General features: G+C 44.2%; 1 protein-coding gene and 1 pseudogene across 2 annotated transcripts in view; one reads left to right on the plus strand and one right to left on the minus strand.

The window, feature by feature from the left end:
- The window catches only part of LOC121269068 (echinoderm microtubule-associated protein-like 6), a 738052-nt gene that overhangs the window by 324167 nt on the left and 390094 nt on the right, over positions 1-23791 (minus strand). For both annotated transcript variants that reach the window (XM_041173516.1, XM_041173508.1), the window contains exon 9: positions 9236-9492. In XM_041173516.1, coding sequence (XP_041029450.1) covers positions 9236-9492 — 257 coding nt within the window. The remainder of the gene's footprint in view (positions 1-9235; positions 9493-23791) is intronic.
- LOC121269079 lies at positions 12092-13057 on the plus strand (annotated as a pseudogene).

Here is a 23791-nt window from a genome sequence, read left to right on the forward strand (position 1 = left end):
GAACCAACCAGGGAATGGGCTATTTTAGACCCAATAATGTTTAATGAGAAAGGATTAATTAATTACCTCATAGTAAAGGACCCCCTTGGTGAGAGTGACCATAACATGATAGAATTTAACATTGGGTTTGAGGGTGAGGAAAGTGGATCTGAATTGTAAGCGTATGAAGACAGTGCTGGCTAAAGTGGGGTGGGAAAATTGGTTAAAACCTAAGATGTTAGAGCAGCAGTGACAGACATTAAAGGAGATATTTTATGACTCAACAAAGATAGAATCCATCGAGAAAGAAAGAATCTCTAAGAAGGATATACAATCCATGGCTAATTAAGGCAATTAAGGATAGTAAATGTACAATGCTGCAAAGATTAGCGGTAGCCCAGAAGATCAAAACAATTTTAGAAAACAGCAAAGGATGATGAAAGAAAATGAAGAGGGAGAAATTGGTGTATGAGAGAAAACAGGCAAGAAATATGAAAACAGACAATAAAAGCTTCCACAAGTATATAAAAAGGAAAAGAGTTGCTAAAGTGAGCACTGGTCCCCCAGAGGATGAGGCTGGGGAATTAATAATGGGAAACAAGGAAATGATAGAAACTTTGGGTGGAATTTTCCGTCCCCACTGGGTGTGCTCAGCGGGATGAGCGGACAACATGGCGAGAAGGCCAAAGGTTGGTTTCACAACTTCATGAAACCAGTTTGCAATCATCCACTCTGCCCATCAATGGCGAGCTGCGTTTCCCACCATCAGACGTCGGGAACCTCATTGTAATGCATTTCAATATCATTATAAGGCCAGCCGGCCAAAATTATCCCCCCATGTTGGATCGTCCGGGCATGTTGGTGTGCAGTCATGTGTTTCACAACAGCATGTATAAGACATGCACTTGGCAGGCTGCACTGCGAGGAGAACTCGGAGGTGAGTGCACAGTAACGTGGCGTAGCACTCACGAGGGTTACCTGTTGGGCTCCAAGGTTGAGATGAGTTGGGGGGGTGAAGCGAGGTCTGCCATGCAGTTGAGGCGAATTGGGGGGGGGTGAGGGAAGAGCTGCCCTGTGGTTGAGGCGAGGTGTGGAGTGGGAGTGGGGGGGTACAAGGGCTATCCTGTGGTTGAGGCGAGTTGTGGGAGAGAAGGGGGGGACAAGGGCCACCCTGTGCAAAAGCATGGAGCCTGATGAGCTAGCTGTATGCCTTGTTGCATACACAGAGCAGAGACGATGGAGAAGAGAGCAACGGAGGCACCTGGCTGTGCAGAGGGAGGAGCAGCGCCCTCAGGAAGAAGGGGTGGCTGGGGCTCCCACACATGTCGCTAAAGAGCCACAGTGAGCCATCGCAGGTCGGCGCCTAGCTAGACCCAGGGTCTATAGACGCCATCTTTCATTCCTGCTGATGACCGAGGACCATTCCTCCACAGCCGAGACAGTTCAGACACAGCCACATTGACATGTTTGAAGTGGGGCCTCTAGTTTATCTGCCCACTCAAGCAATGCAGAGGCATGAAAATGCTACCAAGTGCTCCAGAGCTTTTCAACCCTCGGGCACAGACTGCAAATTAATGAGCGTTTTAGTGGACTGCAGAACAGTTGGGCAACTGCGCACATTGTATAATCTCCTTGCTAAAATTGGCCATGGAGCAGTCGCTAGTGGAGGTGCTCACAGACCCTTGCAAAGTTGTCATTCCGGTTTGGGCCAGTCACCCCCATGGTTTAAGCTAACAGTGCAGCCTTGCACAGCGGGTTAGGAGAATGCCGGTGCCTGAGCTGAGAGCACAGCATGCAGTCAAGTGGGCAAGGCTGCTGCCAATCAGTAAGGTGGAGCGGGGCAGGGGAGGGTGAGGTTTCAGGCAGCCATGCAGTGCACTAAACTCTGGACATTCAAGTGGTGGCCAGCACCCTCTGGGATGCGTTAGGGGGCCTTCAGATTTAACCAAGAGAGGTTCTGAGAACACCCAAACTAACCCATGCATCTCTTTTTTTCATCCTGCAGGAGTAGTACATTAGGAGCATGGCGCCTGATGAGCTAGCTGTATGCCTTGTTGCATACACAGAGCAGAGACGATGGAGAAGAGAGCAACGGAGGCACCTGGCTGTGCAGAGGGAGGAGCAGTGCCCTCAGGAAGAAGGGGTGGCTGGGGCTCCCACACACATCACTGAAGAGCCACAGCGAGCCATCGCAGGTCGGTGCCTAGCTAGACCCAGGGTCTACAGACGCCATCTTTCATTCCTGCTGATGACCGAGGACCAGTGTTGCCAAAGATTGCACACGCCTAGGGTCACATCTGCCAGCTGCTGCAGGATTTGGCGCCATGGCAGGCATCCACTGCCAGTGGCCGTGAAGGTGACTGCGGCACTCAATTTCTACACCAATGGCTGCTTTCAAAGCTCCACAGGTGACCTCTGTGGGATATCGCAAGCTTCCATGCACAAATGCATCCATGAGATCACGGATGCCATATTCGTGAAGGCACACAACTTTGTGCACTTTGCACAGGACCAGGAAGGCCAGCAAAAGCAACTGGATTTGCCCAGATCTCAGGTTTCCCACAGATGCAGGGTGCCGTAGACTGAACTCACATGGCGATCAGATCTCCGTCGCAACAAGTGGTCAACTATGTCAACTTTAAAGGCTTCCATTTGCTGAATGTGCAGCTGGTATGTGGCCACCACAGACACATTCTGCAGGTCTGTGCTCGGTTCCCAAGGACCGTCCATGATTCCTACTTTCTCAGTTGGTCATAGATCCCTGACATCTTCTAGGGTCCACAGAAGCTGCAGGGATGGCCCCTTGGGGACAAGGGCTACCCACAGAGGATGTGGCTGATGACACCTGCGCTGCGACCTCAGGTTGCAGCAGAGCAAAGGTATAATGAGGCTAATGCTGCAACTCAAACCTTGGTGGAGCAAACCATCGGGATGCTGAAAACGAGGTTCTGGTGCTTGGACTGGTATGGTGGAGCCCTGCAATATATTCCACAGAGGAGTCATTCATCATCGTCGCCTACTGTGCCCTTTACAACCTAGCACTGCAATAAGGAGAGGGACCAGCTGAGGATATGATGGAAAAGCTGCATGTCTCCTCCGATGAGGAAGTGGCCGACGGGGATGAGGGTGAGGAGGTCCTCGAAGGCGACAATGACAGCGATGAGGACATCATACTGGCCAGATGAGGCAGACGTGCTTGGGAGGCCCTCATAGCTGCTAGATTTGTGGAGGATGAAGACAACATGCAATGAGGAGGCACCATAGATCCTCCCATTGCATTTGTGAACATTTGACTCCTGTCTGGCTTATGGCAGTGCACATACCCTCTGTGATAAGGCTCCTGTTATGGAGATGCAGTGGAGGCCCTAATGGTCACCTGATTCCAGGAGGACGATGACGACATGCAACGAGGACATTCCATAGATCTTCACAAAGACTCTGTGAATGTCTGACTCCTGTCTGGCTGAGGGCAGTTCGCTTACGATCTGTGATCTGATCAAGGTCACATCATGGAGACACAGCCATGAAACTTTAAGTGCGCCTGATCATTTGTCCGCTTTCAATACCTGACACCTTCAAGAGCACAGTGTCACTGGTCACAGATGCAAATGAGAGCTTGTAGAGAGAATGACGGAACTCTGTGACGCCTGCCCACGACATTCTGGCTGCAATGACAAGCACCATCAAGGTGCAGGCATCAGTAATGTGTCCAGGGAGTGTGAGGCCGGACCATCACTTTGGTCTGAAGGTTGCACACTGCACAGGGAAGTGGCCCTGGACTGAGACACCTGCCTTTATCTTGTGCAGGAACTAAGGTTTCAAATCTGAGTGACTCGAACACTGCTCATCAGAATAAGGAGCCATAGGCAGGGAGACATTCTTGGAAGTTAATTTACAATAGAGAAAATTATGTACAAATGATTAAGACCCGTGCCCAGGCTATGCAACTATATCTTCTTAACCTTCCTAACTCTGCCTCTACGTCTTAGTTCTCCCCCGACATCCACAGCGGAGATGGAGGCAACCTGCTGACTGCTATGTCTGTGATGACCTTGATGGGCGTCCTCTGGAGGGCCAAGACCTGAAGGGCCCTGGCCTGCTTTCGGGGTCCTGCAGTGTGGCAGGGGCACCCTCCTCAGCCTGTGGAGCTGGTGCTGCTGGGATCACAAGAAGAGGGGATTCGGATGGGCCGGACACACCTGGAGTCACCTGGGCGGGTGGTGTGGGATGTGCACCTGCTGACCCTCCTCCCCGTGGGTGCTCGAGGGACCCTGGCTGACTTCTTAAGGGGAAGAGGTAGCTGGAGTGAGATCAAGCTGACCCTCACCCCTCTCATGTACACACCGCTGGAGGCCAACTATGGCACTGGCGATGGACTTGAGCCCGCGCAGCAGTGCAGGAGCGATGTCCTGGACCAAGGTCTCCATATCGGCCGCCATCCTACCAGTGTTGACCTCAGTGCATTGGCATGCCTTGCTATCACCTCAGCCTGAAGGCAGACGGACTCCTCCATCGTGCCTTGCAATCTGAGGAGTGCAGCAGACATCCCTTCCTGATGTCCCCGAGCTTGCTTTTGCAGTTCCTGCAATTGAGGTAGGACTGAGTCCAGACTAACTCAGGCTCAGCAGACTTCTGGCCTCCAGCAGTCCTCCGGTGCTGGAGACCTGGAAAGTCCCTGCTGCTGCCTGCTGTGGATCAAAGAGTGCAATGTGCTCATCAGGTTGTGATCCCGAGGATACTCTAAAGCTAGGTCCCACCGAAATGTATGTCTCTGCGCTGTCTGAGCGCTGTGACAGGTCTTCAATGAAGGTGCCTTCGGGGCTTGATTGGAGGCCCTGGATCGTGGACTCATTGGCTTTTTCCCAGTTGTGCCTGCAAAAGCAAGGAGAGATAATTAGTGCATGGCAGTGGCTTGTGAAACAAGACATATCACTCACAGCATGGTTGTCTGATGCATGTTGCATTGCTGGATCTTCACTTGGTAGAGCACCGCCAACCTCACTGTCAACACAAGAATGGTCCAGATCTTCGCCGGCCAACTGGATGGCTGTAATTTCAAAGTCTGTGAGGACCTTGATTTCAGGCATTCCTCCATCAGTCTGCGACCTCTCCCTCTTATTGTGTGTCAGCCTCTCCTGCATGAACAGAGATGGAGAAAGTGTAAGCAGGACACCTGCCATGCCAGATGATGAGTATGCCTGGCATGTGTGGGTAGTGAGTGGATGGGATGAGGGCAATGAAGGTATATATGTGAGAGTAAATGGTGATGTCCCTTGAATTGACAGTGATTGAGATCCCTATGGATGTGTGATGGGTTTGTGAGTGTGTGAGTTGAGAGTGATGAGAAGAGTGACTTACCCTGGTGGAACAGAGGAGCTCATTCATCAGTGCCAGGTTCCGCACTGGGCGGCTATCCTCTTTTGAAAGGCGTTGATGCTACCACAATCTCCTATGCTGGATTGGTGATGTTGCTGCCCATCCTGTATGGTGGTTTTTCATTCTGTATTATCCCAATCCCGCCGCATTGGGGGAAGAGAATATCACTGCTGGCATCCTCAGCATCCAAAAGTCGTTTGAGGGACGTGTCATTAAACCATGGAGCTGCAGTCTTCTTGCCTTTCAGGGCCAAGTCTTCTTTGCAGCAATCCTGGCTGGAAGTGTGGGCGCAGCTGCACTTTAAATATGGCGTGATGAAGCAGCGAGGTGATGGCGTGGCGGGCGAATAGGAGCCTGCCTGCCATCGAAATAGCATGTTCCCCGGGAAAGCATAATTAATGTGGCAGGACTGGGACAAGACAGAGTGAAAAGCTGTAAAATGTCGCTTTTCCCGTTCGCTACCGCACTTGGTGCAAATGTGGGTTGATTCTGCCCTTTGAACAAGTACTTCACAGTAAAAGACACAAAAAGCATCCCAAGAATAGCAGAAAAGCAAGGGGCAAAAGGGTGGGAGTAATTTTAAACTATCACTGTCAATGGATGAAAATACTAGGAAAACTAGTGGGACAAAAAGCTGACAAGTCCCCTGGACATGATGGTCTGGACCCTTGAATCCGAGAAGAAGTCGTTGCAGAGATAATGGATGCATTGATGGTAGTCTTCCAAAATTTCCCAGATTCTGGAAAGGTCCCAGCGGATTGTAAAACTGCAAATGTAACAACGCTATTTAATAAAGCAGAAAGATAGAAAACAGGAAACCAAGCAGATTTAGACCAGGTAAGAGCAGGTCTGAACCTTGTGGATTCATTTGGATGACCAGGGTATCCTTTTGGAGAGGTAAGGTACTCATTTGGATATGGTCCTGGGATACCTTTGGGAGAGGTAAGCACCCTTTGGGAGAGGTTTGGTACCCTTTTGGACAGTTCAGATACCCTTTGTTATTGTTAAAATTAGACACAATTGCGTGGAAAAAGTGCATAATCTCATTGGAACTGTCCAAATTGTCAAAAAAACTGTCAAGCTGTCAAAGAACAGTCAAACTGTCAAAAAACTGTCAAGCTGTCAATGAACTGTCCAAGTTGTCAAAGAACTATCAAAGCTGTAAAAGAACAGTCAAACTGTCAAAGAACTGTCAAGCTGTCAAAGAACTGTCAAAGCTGTCAAAGATCTATCCAAGCTGGAAAGAACTGTTAAGCTGTCAAAGCACTTCCAAACTGTCAAAGAACTGTCAGAACTATCAAAACTCATTGGAACTGTCAATCTAATTGGAACTGTACAAGATCATTGGAACTATCAAAGATCATTGGAACTGTCAAAGCTGTCAAGGGCTTTTACTCTGCTGGGCTTTAAATGTAAAAAAAAGTGTGGAGTGTAAAAAGAAAATCAGTGCTTGATGTTTCACCCTGTCTGTTGACATTAGCCCAAGAATTAGCTTTGTAGGATTTGTGCTGAATGACTGATTTTACAACCTATCATTATCACAGTGGGGTGCCTGTTAAGTGAGCAGTTTGACAGCTCCAAGTGGTTATTGAATAGAAATGTTTGCTTTTATACAGGATTAGTTGAAAGATATTTTTTATCAATGACAGTGCTTTTTTAAAATAGTGACATCATCAATCGATAACTTTATTTATGTCAGCATGGTTCCTGAGGTTTGCCCATGATGGATACCAAATCAGTTGGCATGGAGGGAATAAGGGTAAAAGGTGGCGAATAGGGGGCATGGATTGGCACCAAGTTGGCACAGGGGTTATAAAGAGGTGATGACTGGGGGAGGCATGGATTGTTAAAGGTGGCATGAGAGGCCACAGGGAGTAGATTGAGGGGCATAGGGAGTATGAGGGACCATAGGGGGTAGGCAGAGGGATACAGGGTGCCATAAGATTAAGATAGGCCATAGGGGTGGTATTAGGTGGCATCGGGAGTATAAGGGACCAGAGGGTGGCTTGGGGGTATGAAGGGCCATAGGCGTAGGTGGGGCCATGAGGTGGCATGGGTTAGCAAGGATAGGGCATGGGGAATGTGGGGGGTGAGGGCTATGGGGGGGGTGAGGGCTATTTTTTGTTTTGTTAATTTCAACAAAGAGCCGGTGCATAGTGGCTCGCCTTGTGCCCAGCCCGCCTCTGCACCCAGCAGCCTCCACACTTGTTCCGTGAGTGGTGCGCCCAACTTCTCATCCAGCCCGCTTTCCCCCACCCCACCAGGCTGAAAATCTGACCTTCCTGGGTCAGGTTCACAGAGCTGGAAAATTTCCCTCTCTCCTCTCCCAACCCAGGAGCAAAAGTATGGGCCCTAGAGTAAGGTGTACAGTTTTGGTCTCCTTACTTAAAGAGGGATAGGCACACATTAGAAGCAGTTCAGAGAAGAATTGCTAGGCTGATTCCTGGGATGAAGATTATGGGGAAAGGTTGAGCAGGTTGGGCCTATACTCAATGAAGTTTTGAAGAATGAGAGGTGATCTTACTGAAACATAAGATTCTGAGGGGCTATACAGAGTAGATGTTGAGAGGATGTTTCCCCTTGCGGGGAATATAGAACTAAGGGGCACAATTTAAAAATAAGGGGTCTCCCATTTAAGATGGAGATGAGAAGGAATTTCTTTTCTCACAGGGCAGTTTGGAATTCATCGAATATATCAGTTAGATGTTTTTAGATTTTTGATTGACAAGGAAGCTGAGGGTTTAGAGGGCAGGCATGAATGTGGAGTTAAGGCCACAATCAGATCAGCCATGATCAATGGGCCAAATGGCCTACTCCTGTGCCTATTTCTTATGATCTTCTTACAACAGCAGATCAGAGGCTAGAAATTCTGTGGCAAGTAACTCACCTTCTGACTCCCCAAAGCTTGTGCACCATCTACAAGGTGCAAGTCAGGTCTGTGGTAGAATACTCTCCACTTGCCTGAATGAGTTTGGCTCCAGAACCACTCAAGAAGCTAGACACCATTCAAGACAAAGTAGCTCACTTGACTGGCACTCTATCCACCACCTGAAACATTTAGTCCCTCCACCACTGGCATACAGTGGCAGCACTATGTACCATCTACAAGATACACTGCAGCAAGGCTCTTTCAACAGCACCGCCCAAACCTATGACCGCTACCACCCTGGATGGACAATGGCAGCAGATACATGGGAACACCACCACCCTCATGTTTCCCTCCAAGCCACACACCACTTGGACTATATTGTTGCTTCTTCATTGTTGCTGAGTGAAAAACTTGGAACTCCCTACCTAACAGTACTGTGGTAGTAACTACATGGATTGCAGCAATTCAAGAAGGTGGACCAACACCACCTTCACAAGAGCAATTAAGGATGGACAATAAATGCTTACCTTGCCAGTAATGCTCACATCCCATGAAGGAACAAAAATAGGAAGGCGTTGCCTGTCCATTTATTGGCTAATTTTTACTATTCTTGCATTGCGTTAGCCTGACGTCACTGATGTCATGACACCCTATCTTCAGCAACTTCAGGCACACACAGGGGACAAACCTGTGTACCCCATTTCAGTTGACATGTGAGCTGTACAGGAAGCAGCCAGTGGCACCCCCCACACTACAACTTTGCAGGTAGACCTGCGTAGCACACTTGAAGCTCCCATAAAGTTTTTCTTTCTCTAACTGTAATTGAATAAAATAAAACTTTTTTAAAAAATTAGCATTAGGCATTTAATAGTTATTGAGTTGAGAGTAATTTCCATTGATTTTTTTTCCTGAAAAACATTACTCATTGAACATACTGAAATAAAATAAGCAAAACATGGCATCTATGATGACATTCATTTCCAAACAAGGGAGGAAAAGATCAGTACTTACATGGCATTTTGTAAAATAGTCTTTCTCCAGCACCATCATTGACCTGTAGATATTTACTATCAATAGACCAGTCAATATGTGTAATGAAACTAGATGACTTGCTGCATTCTCCAACTTTCTTGTATCGCTGTGAAACTGTGTAGATGTCAATCAGCCCATCATTTGAACCTACAGCAAGGTAAGATCCATCTGGAGAATATTTCATTTCATGAATTACCTCCTTTCGGTCTTTAATGTGGACCACCTCTGTCATATCTCTGTGAACGATATGATAAAAGTAGTATAGTTATTGCCCTTGACAGCTACAGTAGCATTTTTACACTAAAATATGTTCATTCAAATATTTAATATTTTATCTGTTCTGAATTAGTGGATTTTACTCAGATTGGCATTATAAATGTCCTTAGGTCTTGTGAAGAAAACAATCCGTATGGGTTCTTGCTTCTGATTATTATAATGTAATTTTTACATTTCTCCAACTGGTAAGTGTTCAAAATGAAAAACAAACATGAATCTAAATACATTTATAACAAAATCTTACATCTGAGCATAATTCCTGTTTTAATTTTTTCATTATAAATTCCTTCGTCCACATTTATAATGAAAAGCGCCAAAATAAATTTGTCATACTGCAATTACACCTTCCTGGCAAATGTAGTGCGGTAGTACTTTAGGTCTCCTTGCTGCCTTGGATATCCTTTGGGCTCTGCCTTATTATCTTCCTCTTCCTGTCTTAGCCCTGGTTTGCACTGTCAACCAGCCAGTCCCTCCCTGCTCTTTTTTTCGTTTCACCTCCTTTCTTGTTCAACCTGCTCCTCAACATCACTGTTGCTTCTGTCTTTTCAGCTTAACCCCCATCTCAGAAAGACTATTGATTTTGTTGATGTTCTTTATGCCCAAATTAAAACATTCTATTTTTTACTTTGCTGAGTGGATGGTCAAATGATGTCTCTGTGTATTACAGTATTTTAGTTCGTTTGCTTCTTAAAATGATTTGAATGAAGGTCTGATGATGAATTTCAATAGGTTTTTAATCCAATATTTAAAAATGTTATTCACATTTTAATTTAAGAAAGTACATCAAGCCAAAGAGACATAGATAGGCAAAGTATATTTCATCATCCTAACTTATTTTTCAAATGATAAAAACATTGAATTTTCAAAGCTCCCAAGGCAAACAATTAGTTATTAGCTCTGATTACCAACACCAATGTTTCATTGATAGAAAATATAAACATTCTAATTTGTGACAGATGTGAAAGAGAGACAGAACAGTTAGTCAGATGTCCAAGAACCAAATAAATTACATTTTTACATTAATCTCTTAGAAGCTTAGGGCTGCATTTTACATGTCCCCACTGGACGTGTTTTCGGCAGGATGGCACATAAAATAGGGCGGTGCTCACCCCACCACCTTCCCACCCATACCCAAGCTCACCCCCATAATATGGGTGGACGGGTGCCAAAATTTGCTAGGGTCAATTCGGCCTATTACCAAAAGTGTTTAGTATGGGTAATTGGATGGGAGTGGACAGCCTGACTTTTTAAATAAATTCTTCAAAGGGCAGGAAGGAAGGCGGGGTTTGATCTTCGGGGGCAGTCCTTTGCAGATCGGCGGGAGTGGGGGGACCTCCCTAATATAGAACCCCCTTTCCTTCCTACCCATCTGCAGTCTTAAACTCACCAACCCCAACCTGCCCAAACCCTCCCTGGACATACCTGTTTCTCGAGATCCATTGCTCCTCCTTCTTGTTCCCTGTTGCAGTCCTGGCAGTGCCCACTAATATGCTGATGGAGCTGCTGGCCAATCAGAATGGCTGGCTCTCCCAAGGGCGGAACTTCCTCTGCAGTGAGGGGGATAAACCCTTCTCGGCCTTTGTTTAGCCTGCCCTCAGCGCAGGTCTGCTCAACGCTGACTTTACTCCTGGAGTGGGGGGGAGGAAACAAGCCGTCCGCCCTCCTGTATTATTCAGCCCTTACAAACCACCCAATTTCTGCCAAATTTCAGATTCCTCCTCCAAGGTTCTGCCTAATGTATCTATGATCTACACTGGTAATTCTGAACTCAGTAGATTGAACTCATTTGCTCTGTGGGTCCTCTGTTGTTATACCTTCTGTTTCTAAATCAAACATGTTACCATGCATAAATAACTGGACTGTCAAAAAATCTGTAGCATAAGTAATTACCATCATCACAGTCTTACCACTAAGCATCCAGTATAGGAGTAAGGCAGGTGGCATCCTTTCCTGTTAAGTGCATGATGTTATCATTTGTTTACTTTTTTGTTAGTTATACATTCCGTCTGGATGAGCTAGACATTTCAACTATCATAAATTATTGAGTGATTCATATTTCTGGAATTGAGAATGTTAAATCCTTAAAGATTAATATAATTCCTAATAATATTCCAATCCTAATAGATTCTGCAAATTAAATGTTGAAAATAGAATCATCCCACCGGTATCACCGTCTGAATGAAAGCAAAATAAAAATGCAAACAGGATCACTGCAGATTCATATCTGCACTTCTAGCAAGTTTATCATAATGACTTCCATTTTTTATAGAGATTAAGGATGCAAAGTTAACAGCAACTTTTTCAATTTCTGATTTCTAACATTTATTTAGAAGCACATCTATTAGTATTGTGGCTTGTCAATCAGCTGACTTAGAACAAAAAGCATGGGCCCTTTAAATGTGAGTGTTAGCAATAACATCAAGATCACATCTGTGGTTTATCCAAGCTGATATTAAAGGAACGGGTATGTTCCCAATTATATATGCTGATTACAGGTGTCGAGCTTCCACATGGCGCTGTGCTGAGTTACCCGTCGTTGCTTTTAACGGGAAACGGGAAACGTTCACAATGTCCGGAGGCCTCGATGTGCTGCAGATGAAGGAGGAGGATGTCCTCAAATTCCTTGCTGCTTCTACCCACCTGGGCAGCACCAACCTGGACTTCCAGATGGAGCAATATGTCTACAAGAGGAAAAGTAATGGTATCTATATCATCAACCTGAAGACGACATGGGAGAAATTGCTGCTCGCTGCTTGTGCCATTGTCTCTATCGAGAACCCAGCTCAAGTCTGCGTTATCTCCTCCAGACTATTTAAGCAGCGTGCTATCGTGAAGTTTGCTGCTGTCGCTGGTGCCACTCCCATGCTGGAAGGTTTACCCCGGGTACGTTCACCAATCACATCCAGGCTGCCTTCGGGGAGCCCCATCTGTTGGTGGTGACAGACCCTCGACAGGACCATCACCCCTTAACCGAAGCATCATACATTAACTTCCCCACCATTGCCATGTGCAACACTGACTCGCCCCTGTGTTACGTGGATACCACAGTCCCATGCAACAAGGGTGCCCACTCCATTGTGATGAATGCTTGCCCAGCAAGTTCTGCATATGCGTGGGACTATTAGTCTCGAACATCCATGGGAGGTGATGCCTGATCTGTACTTTTACAGGGATCCTGATGAGATTGAGAAGGAGGAACAGGCTGCTGCGGAGAAGGCTGCTGGTAAGGAGGAGTACCAGGGAGAGTGGACTGCTCCCGTTGCAGAGTTCGTTCAACCTGAGTTTACCAACTGGTCTGAGGGGGTGCAGGTCCCTTCTGTGCCCATCCAGCAGTTTGCAGCTGCAATCAGTAAAAATCTGGTTGAGACACTGGAGGCGAAAAGTCCATATGCGAAGGCAGCAAGTCCATACGCGAAGGCGACAACCTTCACCCCTGAAGCAGCTACAAAGGACTGGAGTGCCCAGCCTGCTGCTCCCACTGCACAGGCTCCAGAATGGGGTGGTGCTACCACTGATTGGTCCTAAGACTGGGTCGGAGTTGACCAGAAAACTGACCTGCCTGTCTGCACTTGGTTGAAAAGGAAATAAAAATTATCTGTTTTTAAAAAAAAACAAAAGGATTGCAACACCTGCCTGCTGCGACATGCTGGATAATACAATAACTGCTGCCGGGGCCATGGAGGGCCCTCCCCCCATAAAAATATGAATCTTCTTCCTGAGGAATGTATTTAAATAACAAAATATCTATTTATTGAGGCCATAGCTACAACCCTGGTCTGAATCCCACAGGTGGGGAACCACATGAGACCTTCAGCAATCGGCATGCTGATCATGAAATAAGAGCTCCCATGGCTTCTACACTGTTGTCCTTCAAAGGAGCAGCCAGGGGACCCTTCAGACCCCCAAAATCTTTGTTGTCAGGCTACTAAGCAATTCCAGGTCCCAGACTTATTTCCAGCCCTTCTATCCCATTCCTGCAAGAATTTGTCAGAAAGGTGAATGATTTATAGGCCTTAGGGTTTCTAATTTAATAAAAGTGCAAAAGATAATGGATCTCCCGGATAGTGACAAAAAGAGTCGGGAGACTAAGTACAGAGCATAATTAGAGTGCAGCCGTGCTCCTTTTCTTTGTCACGAACTGAAGACAGGCCCCTTAATGTCTGTCTTCAGTTCATTGACTTACACTGCTTTAAATGGACCTGTCAACCCTAAATTAATGCATCATCCCCTTCACTGACAATGCTCACACCCTGCCCCCCCCAACCACTGACAATGCTACCCTGCCTCCCCCCAAACACTGACCCTTCCCTTACTCCCTGACAATGCTGACTCTACTGACATAGGCCGGACAGAAGCCAGGGATTCTTGAAGGTGATAAAAACAAAAAAACTGCGGATGCTGGAAATCCAAAACAAAAACAGAATTACCTGGAAAAACTCAGCAGGTCTGGCAGCATCGGCGGAGAAGAAAAGAGTTGACGTTTCGAGTCCTCATGACCCTTCGACAGAACTTGGGAAGTTCTGTCGAAGGGTCATGAGGACTCGAAACGTCAACTCTTTTCTTCTCCGCCGATGCTGCCAGACCTGCTGAGTTTTTCCAGGTAATTCTGTTTTTATTCTTGAAGGTGAGTTGGGGCAGGGTGAGGGGGTTGGAAGTGAGCACTGTCCGGAGGTATGGGGAGGTGGGAAAGTGAGCAGGAGTAATCATTGTTAGGAGTGACGCGAACATTGCCATAGGTGAGGAGCTGTGAAGATTGTTGGAATGGGGGTGAACATTGTTGGGGGGGTGGGGTGCGGTCGGGTAGGGTGAACCAGGAGAAGATTAAACATTGTCGAGGTGGAGGTGAACATTGTTGCTGTGGGTGCTGGAGAGCTTTAACACTCCAGTGATTTACTTAGAGTTACGCTCCTGAGCAGGCTTTATACCTGCTAGGAAAGGCTCTTAGGTAAATCCATGTAAAAACCAACATAAATCCAGGACAACCTGCCTAAGTCCTTTTGTTCTGCCCATCTGATCCCGTTATTGTAGGGAATTGCAGAGCGATCCGGGTAGCACAAAACAGCACATTTTAAACTTCCTGCGTAAATACCACACATGTGTGCCCACTGGAACTCCTCCATGTTCAGAGACGCATCAGGGACGCATCAGGATGATTTGGGCCTAAGTAATTAACAACATTATTAAACTTAACAATGCATTTGCTTTTTTGTACATGTAATTGTTTCAACAATATTTCCTTGTGAAACCCCCTCCTCAAATGTCTGCAACTTAAGTTCTCCTTCCCACAACTATCTATATGTTAGTTACTGGCTTCCCTTATTATAGAGGCTTTACCAAAGTGACTAGTTTTTGCCATTCCCAGTTGCCAGATAAATTAGATCCAAAACTTCTGAATTAATGGCGAACAGATTGGTGTTGCGAATGCAGATAACTAACAGGAGTTAGAATCATAGATTTTTTTAATTCATTCACGGGATGTGGGCTTCGCTGGCTGGGCCAGCATTTTTATTGTCTACCCCTAGTTGTCCTTGAGAAGATGGTGGTGAGCTGCCTTCTTGAACTGCTGCAGTACATGTGGTGTAGGTACACACACAGTGTTGTTAGGGAGTTCCAGAATGGTTACAGCACAGAAGGAGGCCATTCAGTTTGTAAGATTTTAATACTACTAATTTTTAGGGTTCTATGTTGGTCTGAAGGAACATTTATGGATTTTATCTTAACTACCTTTTAAACAATTCAGTCTGAATTTCTGCTTATGAGACAATTAACAGTTAAGGCAGTCTGGGAACAGGACAGCAGCTGCATGCGAGAAACTGGTCTTGATGACTTAAATGGCCTTAAAGGTGCCAAAAAGTGTGGGTTCAAGGAATTGTATTGGTTTTAATTACACTATATGCAATTGAGGGCTTCTTTGTCAGCTTTAAAGAAATAAGCAATAGGTTTGAACTCAGCAGCTTAACTTAGTATGACATCTTATTTTTAAACAAAAAACATTTACAAAAAACAGGTTTTAGATTGCTAACTGACTTAATTGACTAACCATATCCACAGGACAGAACATCTATATTTTAAAAGAAAGACATTCCTTTCTTGACATTATGGTAGGAATTATTACTCTTAATTGTCTTGGTATCTGTGGCAATTGGGTAATATATTTATATGAATTATTTATGATAGGTTGTGTTATTCTTAAGAGGATAAAATACTGTTTATGCAATTGCTCTGTATCTACAAGGATGTGTCATTTGTTCACAACAGAATGTACCTCCGGGGTACTAGGGAATAAGGGACAGACATTTGTCTTCAGTCTACATGACTCTAGTTAAGGAGGTGAGGTGACACCAGATGACCCTCGCCCTGAGCCAAAGACGTTAACTTGGACTGTTTCCTAATAAGGAAGAGGAAGAGTCAGAAGATGAGTTAAGAGTTGGAAAATCAGAGACTTCGTTGGCAGAGTTTTACCATGGCTTCTCTGGTATAATTCTTCAAAGACACAGTTCAACGTATTATCACTTCAGAGACAGAAGAAGACAGACATGAGGGATGAGAACCTTCCATGTTGCCTTCACAGCTTTTGTTAAGCATATATAACATCTTGCTTAATAAATACTACTTGCTGCATAAATACTAGTTATTCGTACCTTGATAGGTTAGGCACCTCACTGTTAAAAATTAAGTATTTGGAACTTAGAAATTTTCGGTAAAAGAGTTTCAAACTCAAAACATCTAAAACTTACAATAGTGTCAACGTGGGGCCAGACATTGAGAAAGGCTAAAACCGAATGACTGGCTGTGAAATTGAGTGGAACCTAGATCTGATTAGTCTGATCAACTTTTTAGATTCAGGTAAGAGGAGCGCCGGGCATAGATCTGCTAGGGCAGTAAATAAGGTGTCATTTAAAATATAAGGTAAAAGTGTGGACAGAAGCATAAGAGTAATGTAAGAGGAAAAGAGGAAATATTTAGGATTTTTAACCTTCCAGGAAAAGCTGAACAGTACGTGTAATGTTGACGGCATCAAGGTGTTACTGAGTGTATGTACTATCTGTCCAGACTTCGAGGTGAGAATTTTGTTCGAGGGCATTTTGGCATTAATTTAGAGCAGAGTAGTGCAAAAAGAGTTACAAGGTCGACCGAAGTTTTAAACCGATCAATTTTGCAGCTGTAGCTATTTTTTGTGTACAAAGAATAGCTAAAAGACTTGAAAGAAAATTTGGGGTTAAAGAAAATGGTGAGGAGAAAGTAAGTTTGGAGACTTGCAGTAAGGTTAAAATGCTGTGTGAAAAGAGGAAAAAAAGAAAAACTTGAGAATAATTTTCTGTTTGTATATTTTATTGAAGTGTAAAACCTTTTGCCTGTTTGAATGTGATTTTCAATTTTCAATGTGTGTCTGCAAGCCAGTATGAGCTTTGTGACTTTGGCTTTTCCTTTAAGTGGAAACCTTGAAGCCCCCCCACCAATCCCATGGCTGTGAAAAGCTATTGTTTGAAATTTACTGGTTGAAACCTTTTGTATTAAGAAAGTTTGCTTGAGAATTCACTTTTCCTTTAGTTTTAATAACAGTTGTTTGAAAAGCATATGAAGAAAGAAGAATCAAGACAACTGATGTAATTTATTTCCGTTATTTTCTTCCTTTTAAAAGTTCTATTGTTTTGACTTAAGTTTCAAGTTGTTAAGAATTAACAAATAAAGAATTTGTGTGGATTTTGTTTATGTGTGTTTCAAGTTTTCATGTGTTTTTCTTTTCTAAATTGAGGTATTGTGGTAGTAGTTCCAACACTTTGAGACAAAAAAAACAATGAGAATTGTGAGCTGGATTAAAATTTTAATTTTAAATACAGTAAATGCTCTAAGTTATTTATCCCTAGTTACGATCGCTGGCCACAATTACCACTCGAGTATACATTATGATCACATTTGGGAACTTAACTCTGAACACAATTCTCACAAAGGAAAAGGGAAATTTTTAAGATTAAATTATATACTTAGAATTTGAAAACAAACAGCTTGAGCTTGGAATAATCCTGGGTACTCATAGTTTAAACTGTTAAAATGAAAGAGAGTTTGGTAAAAATAAGGATCTCAAAGCTTGGAATTTGGAAAAGCAGTTTAAAGGTTTTCTTTGTTCTAAGAGAAAACCATGTGTTTCTTTGCTCTTGTTTTTTTTAAAGGAAGATGGTGACATCATTATGTCCATTTGAAAATTTTTGCTCCACCCCTTTTCAAACTAGCAGAGAGTTAATCCTTTATATATATTGGATATTATGAAATTTTAAGTTTCTAAATTGTCAGATATATCATAGGGACATAAGAACAGGAGAAGGCCATTCAGCCCATCGAGCCTGCTCCGCCATTCAATTCGATCATGGCTGATTGAACACTTCAATGCTTTTTACCCATACTATCCCTCATAACCCTTTACAGTATTGTTAATCAGAAATCTATCCATCTCTACCTTAAACATGCTCAATGACTGAGCTTCCACGGCCCTCTGGGGTAGAGAATTCCAAAGATTCACAACCCTCTGAGTAAAGAAATTTCTCCTCACCTCGGTCCTAAGTGGCTTCCCCCTTTGAAATTGTGTCCCTTGGTTTAAGACTCCCCAACCAGAGGAAACATCTTACCTGCATCTACCCTCTCAATTCCTTTAAGTATTTTGTAGATTTCAATGAGATCACCTCTCATTCTTTGAAACTCTAGAGAATACAGGCCCAGTTAGCCCAATCTTTCTTTGCAAGACAGTACCGCCATCCCAAGAACAACACTGGCAAACCTCCGTTGCACTCCCTCGATTGCACAAATATCGTTTCTGAGGTAAGGGGACTAAAACTGCACATAGTACTTCAGATGCGGTCTAACCAAGCTTCTATATAATTGAAGCAAGACTTCACTACTCCTGTACTCAGTGACTTGCAACAAAGGCTAACATTCTATTAGCCTCCCTAATAGCTTGCTGCACCTGCATGTTAGCCTTCAGTGATTTATGGACAAGGACACCTGGGTCCCTTTGTACATCTACACTTTCTAATCTCTTATAGTTTAGGAAATACTCTGCACATTTGTGCCTTCTACCGAAGTGGATGACCTCACGTTTCCACATTATATTCCATCTGCCATGTTCTTGCCCACTCACTGTCCAAATCCTCCTGTAGCCGCTTTACACCTTCCTCACAACACACATTCCCACCTAGCCTTGTAGCATCCATAAACTTGGAAATGTTACATTTGGTCCCCACATCCAAATCATTGATATACATTGTGAACAGCCACGGCCCAAGTACTGATCCTTGCGGTACCCTGCTAGTCACAGCCTGCCAACGTGAGAATGACCCGTTTATTCCTACTCTCTTCTTTTCTGCCTGTTAGCCAACCCTCAATCCATGCCAGCATTGCCTCCTATCCCATGTGCTTTTATTTTGTTAATTAACCTCCTGTGGGGGGCTTTATCAAAAGCCTTCTGAAAATCCAAGTATACCATGTCCATCAACTCTTCTTTATCAATTTTGTTAGTAACACCCGCAAAAAACTCCAACAAGTTCGTCAAACATGATTTCCCATTCTCAAATCCATGCTGACTATGCCCAATCAGATCATGATTATCCAGGTATCCATTTATCACATCCTTTATCATAGATTCTAGTATTTTCCATTCAACTGATGTAAGGCTAACAGGTCCGTAGTTCCCTGTTTTCTCTCTCCCTCCTTTCTTAAATAGTGGGGTGACATTTGCTACTTTCCAATCTTCAGGAACCAATTCAGAATCTATAAAATTCTGGAAAATGAGCACTAATGCATCCACTATCTCTACAGCAACCTTTTTCAACACTCTGGGATGCAGAATACCAGGTCTCGGGTACATATCAACTTTCAGTCCCATTAGTTTCTCCAATACAACCTTCATACTTATACTAATTTCCTTCAACTCCTCATTCTCCCTAGCCCCTTGGATCTCTAAATCTGGGAGATTTCCTGTATCTTCCTCAGTGAAAATAGGACAAAGTAATCATTTAGCTTCTCTGCCATTTCTCTATTCCCCATTATGAATTCTCCTGGCTCCTGCAATGGACCCACATTTGTCTTAGCCAAACGCTTTCTTTTCACATACCTATAGAAGCTTTTACAGTCCGTTTTTATGTTTTTTGCTAGATTGCATTCATATTCTATTCTCCCTTTCTTTATCAATTTCTTGGTCTTCCTTTGTTGTATTCCAAAAACCTCCCAATCCTCAGGTTTACTACCACTTCTGGCAACTTTATAAGTCTTTTCTTTTAATCTTATACAATCCTTAATTTCCTTTGTCAGCCATTGTTGACTGACCTTTTTTTTTGAGTTTTTGTACCTTGAAGGAATGTGTAAGTGCTGTAAGTTATGTAAGAGTTCTTTAAAGACTATCCAATGCCTATGTACAGTCATACCTTTTAATGTATTTTCCCAATCCACCTCAGAAATTTGTCCTTCATAATTTCCTTTAATCAACTTTAACACCCTTGCTTCAGAGTGAACTACCTCAATTTCAAACATAATGTAAAATTCTAACATATTGTGGTCACTCATCCCTAAAAGTTCTTTTACAGCAAGTTTATTAATTAGCCCTTTTTCATCACATAATACTAGGTCTAAAATAGCCTGTCCTCTTGTCGGTTCCTCAACATACTGCTCTGGAAAACCATCTCTAACACAGTCCAGAAACTCATCTTCCACAGCATTAGTGCTCAGTTGGTTTAATTAGTCTATATGCAGATTGAAAGTCACCATGATCACTGCATTGCGCATGCTACATGCTTCTCTCATCTCCTGATTAATACCATGCCCCATATTACCATTACTATTTGGTGCCCTATAAACAACTCCAATCAATGTCTGCTGCCCTTTGCTGTTTCTTAGCTCCACCTAAACAGATTCCACACATTGTTCTTCCGACCTGAGACCCTCCTTTACTAATGTACTGCCCCCATCCCTTATTATCAGTGCAACTCCGCCTCCTTTCCCTTCTTGTCTGTCCTTCCTAAATGTTGAATATCCTTGAATAGTCAGTTCCCAGTCTTGGTCACCATGCATCCATGTTTCCACAATGGCAATTATATCATGCCCATTTACCTCTATTTGCACCTTTAGATCACCTACCTTATTGCGAATGCTGCACACATTCAGGTAGAGTACCCTTAACTTTGTCTTTTTGACATCATTCCACATTCACAGCATACTCAATGCTCTTTAGTATTTATCTTGAGTATATCTGGACCAAGCCAATGGATCTTAATAAGTGGGCCACGTAATCACAGACAGCAAGCAACCCTAACAGCTTCAAGCATTTAAGAACATTTATCAAAGCATGATGATAATTTGTACTGAAGGCTTTGTCTTTTTAAAGAAAAGAGTTGGCCTTCACTCATTCAGACCATTTATTATCATTTGTTATTATTTGCTATCTCTTGAGATAAAGTGTTGCTAATTAGTTGCAGTCAACTTCCATAACAACTGTAGACACAACTGTTTCTGATAAATCAATTTTGAAACCAAAGCCAACAAAGAAAAAGGAAACAATATGCAGTCAGAAATTGTTGAACTCAAACTTAATATCTTTTAAGAATAACTGTGGGACGGGGCCATATCTGGGTCCCGATTGTGCACTTATTGGCAATGCGTCCTCAGGCATTATCTTCTGGGAGGCAGCATCTTAATTAGCCACCTCCAAATCAACCATGCAATTAAAGATGGCGGGCGGGTTCCTGAAGCTGCAGGCCCAATCACAGGAAACCCCTCCAAAGGATGCTGTGGCCTGCTGATGCCTGTGCCTCCAGTTGGCGTAGAGAGGGGGAGCCTGAAGGAATGAAAGAGGCCTTCCAGGTATCCCAGTCAGTGGCACTTGCATTCTTTGGCCTTAGCAGGGGGGCCATCTGCCACTGGGAAGATCCCAGTGGCACCACAAGCTGCCCACAATTGGGCACTAAGTTTTTCAAACTGACTACCCACCACTGCTGAGCAAGTAGCCACTGCATTTGATGACCCACATCTGGCAAGATCACCTGAAAACATCTATACGCTGGACTGCTGACCTGGTGACCTCATTCCTAAATTCCATCTCGGTCCTGCCTTCAAGTCTGTAACAGTGGTACTGGGAAGATTCCTCCCATTGAGTCCAGGAGTCTGCAAATTTTCTAATTGAAAGATCAGGTACTGCTTCTTGAACTTGTGCTGAGCTTCACTGGAACACTGCAGAAGGCCAAGGATAGAGGGCAGCACAGGAACAAGGTGGAGAATTAAAATGACAGGCGACAGCTCGAAGTGACACTTGCTGACTGAACAGAGGTGTTCTGCAAAGCAGTCACCCAATCTGCATCAGTTTTCCCTATGTAGAGCAGACCACATTGTGAACAGTGAACGCAGTATATTAAATTGAAAGAAGGACATGTAAATTGTTCGGGGCTTGGACTGTGAGGAGGGAGGAGATAAAAGGGCAAGTGTTACTGATTAAAGTCATGGTTTTCAAGTGGGTAAACCCTTAATTGATATGGAAATGGATTCTGTGTCCAATTGGAGCCTGTGGCGGTTGGGAATGGAAAGCAGATTGCATGAAGTGGGGAATAGATTTACACCCCGCACAGTCGCCATCACTGAGGCTGTTGGCTGTCTTAAAGGAAAAATCTGCTGATCGTGTCAAAGTCTTCCACAGCACTAGAGGGAAGTAAGATGACACAGGAGAATCGGTGGCCTGGCATCTGGGACAGGGCTGCCCCTCACTTCATCGATGCTGACCTGAATGTAATGTTGAAGGCTTTGAGGGAGAGGAGGGAGGTCCTTTTCCTGGAAGATAGTAGAAGGAGGCCATCAGCCAAAGCTAAAGAGCTGTGGATGCAGAAGGCTGCCACCTTCAGCGGCAGAAGTGTAATGAGAAGAACCTGGATTCAATGGCGTTAAGGTTCAATTTCAAACGTTCTGGTAAGGTTAGCACAAATCCAAACCCCCTACAAGGTCTCAGGTCTTGCACTCTCCAGCAGACACACCATTTGATAAGTTTCAGGAAGTATGCTGCTCCTGAACTTTGGAGGGGTCTGTGTCTAGGTGCACGTGCTCCTCCACAGAGAGAATGTCCAAGTTCTTGGAGAGCCATATGTGGCATCACTCAAGCGGGGTCTTGACGCTTCATTATGGACTAGTGCCAAATTGTTTACTTCTGAGGGTTGTCTCAGATGTCATATTTCCAAAATGCAAAGATGTGTACCAACAATTTGTATGTGGCCATTATACTAGTTTCTGTGGTTAAGACATTGGAAAATTGATCTAGTATGGTATTCTCCTGAGCAAAATAGAGGTATCATGAGAAATTATTTCAGGCACCCTTGATTGAGTGATCTGCATGGTTATTCTGGCAGGTAGCATTGAAAGTAAGCACTGTCATTTTTACAAGCACAATTGATGCAAGTTTGCAATTTCAATTTTTCTTGTATAATTATTATAATTTTTTAAATTGAATTTCTTATGCAACAAACCTCACAAAATTAATCTGATTGATCGATAAAAGAAACAAGTAATATCTGTACATCTTGATAGATGCCTTCTTACTGTAACAGGACAGTGACAATACCGTTATCGGATTTGTTCACCATTTCAGAATCAGCAAACTGAAGATGTCAACCATTTATTTTCTTGACCGTCAATTACTTTGTTGCAATGAAACAAATCAAAATATGGATTCTTTTAAATTCATTTTTGTAAATTGCACTTGGGCTTTCAATTGAATATCTTCATTACAATGCAACACATTTGCTTGTTTTATAGCTAAGGCAACATGGCACAAATTCACAAATTGTATCTTAGGGCTGAATTTTCCCAGCCTGTTGGCAATGAGCTGGAAAGCAGGAGGGCTGGCAAAATGGTGGGGAGAGATGCCAGGATGAGTGCCTTATGTCTTCCAGCCACCGTGCCACAGTGCCAGTGGAGGGAGACATGGTGGCTTAGTCCCTGCCCAGATACTGAGATACTTAGGTGGCCTGTTAATGGCCACTTTGTGTCTCTGCAGGCATTTTAACCATGTTGGGAGTTAGGAGGGCTCACAGCCACGTGGATTGTCGGGGGGAGGTGGGGGGAGGTGGGAGTGATCCTCTTTGATGGGTGCTCCATGGCATGCCCACACAGGGGCCCCCGCTGGTGGCAATTGCCACCCTCTGGACAACTGCACTGCCGGCGCTCCACAACCACCCCCTCTTGGATCGCCAGGTCCCACAGCGGCCTCTTAATTGGCTGCCACACTCAATATGC

Source organism: Carcharodon carcharias, chromosome 2 (assembly GCF_017639515.1).
Source record: "Carcharodon carcharias isolate sCarCar2 chromosome 2, sCarCar2.pri, whole genome shotgun sequence".
In the NCBI taxonomy this organism is placed as follows: domain Eukaryota; kingdom Metazoa; phylum Chordata; class Chondrichthyes; order Lamniformes; family Lamnidae; genus Carcharodon; species Carcharodon carcharias.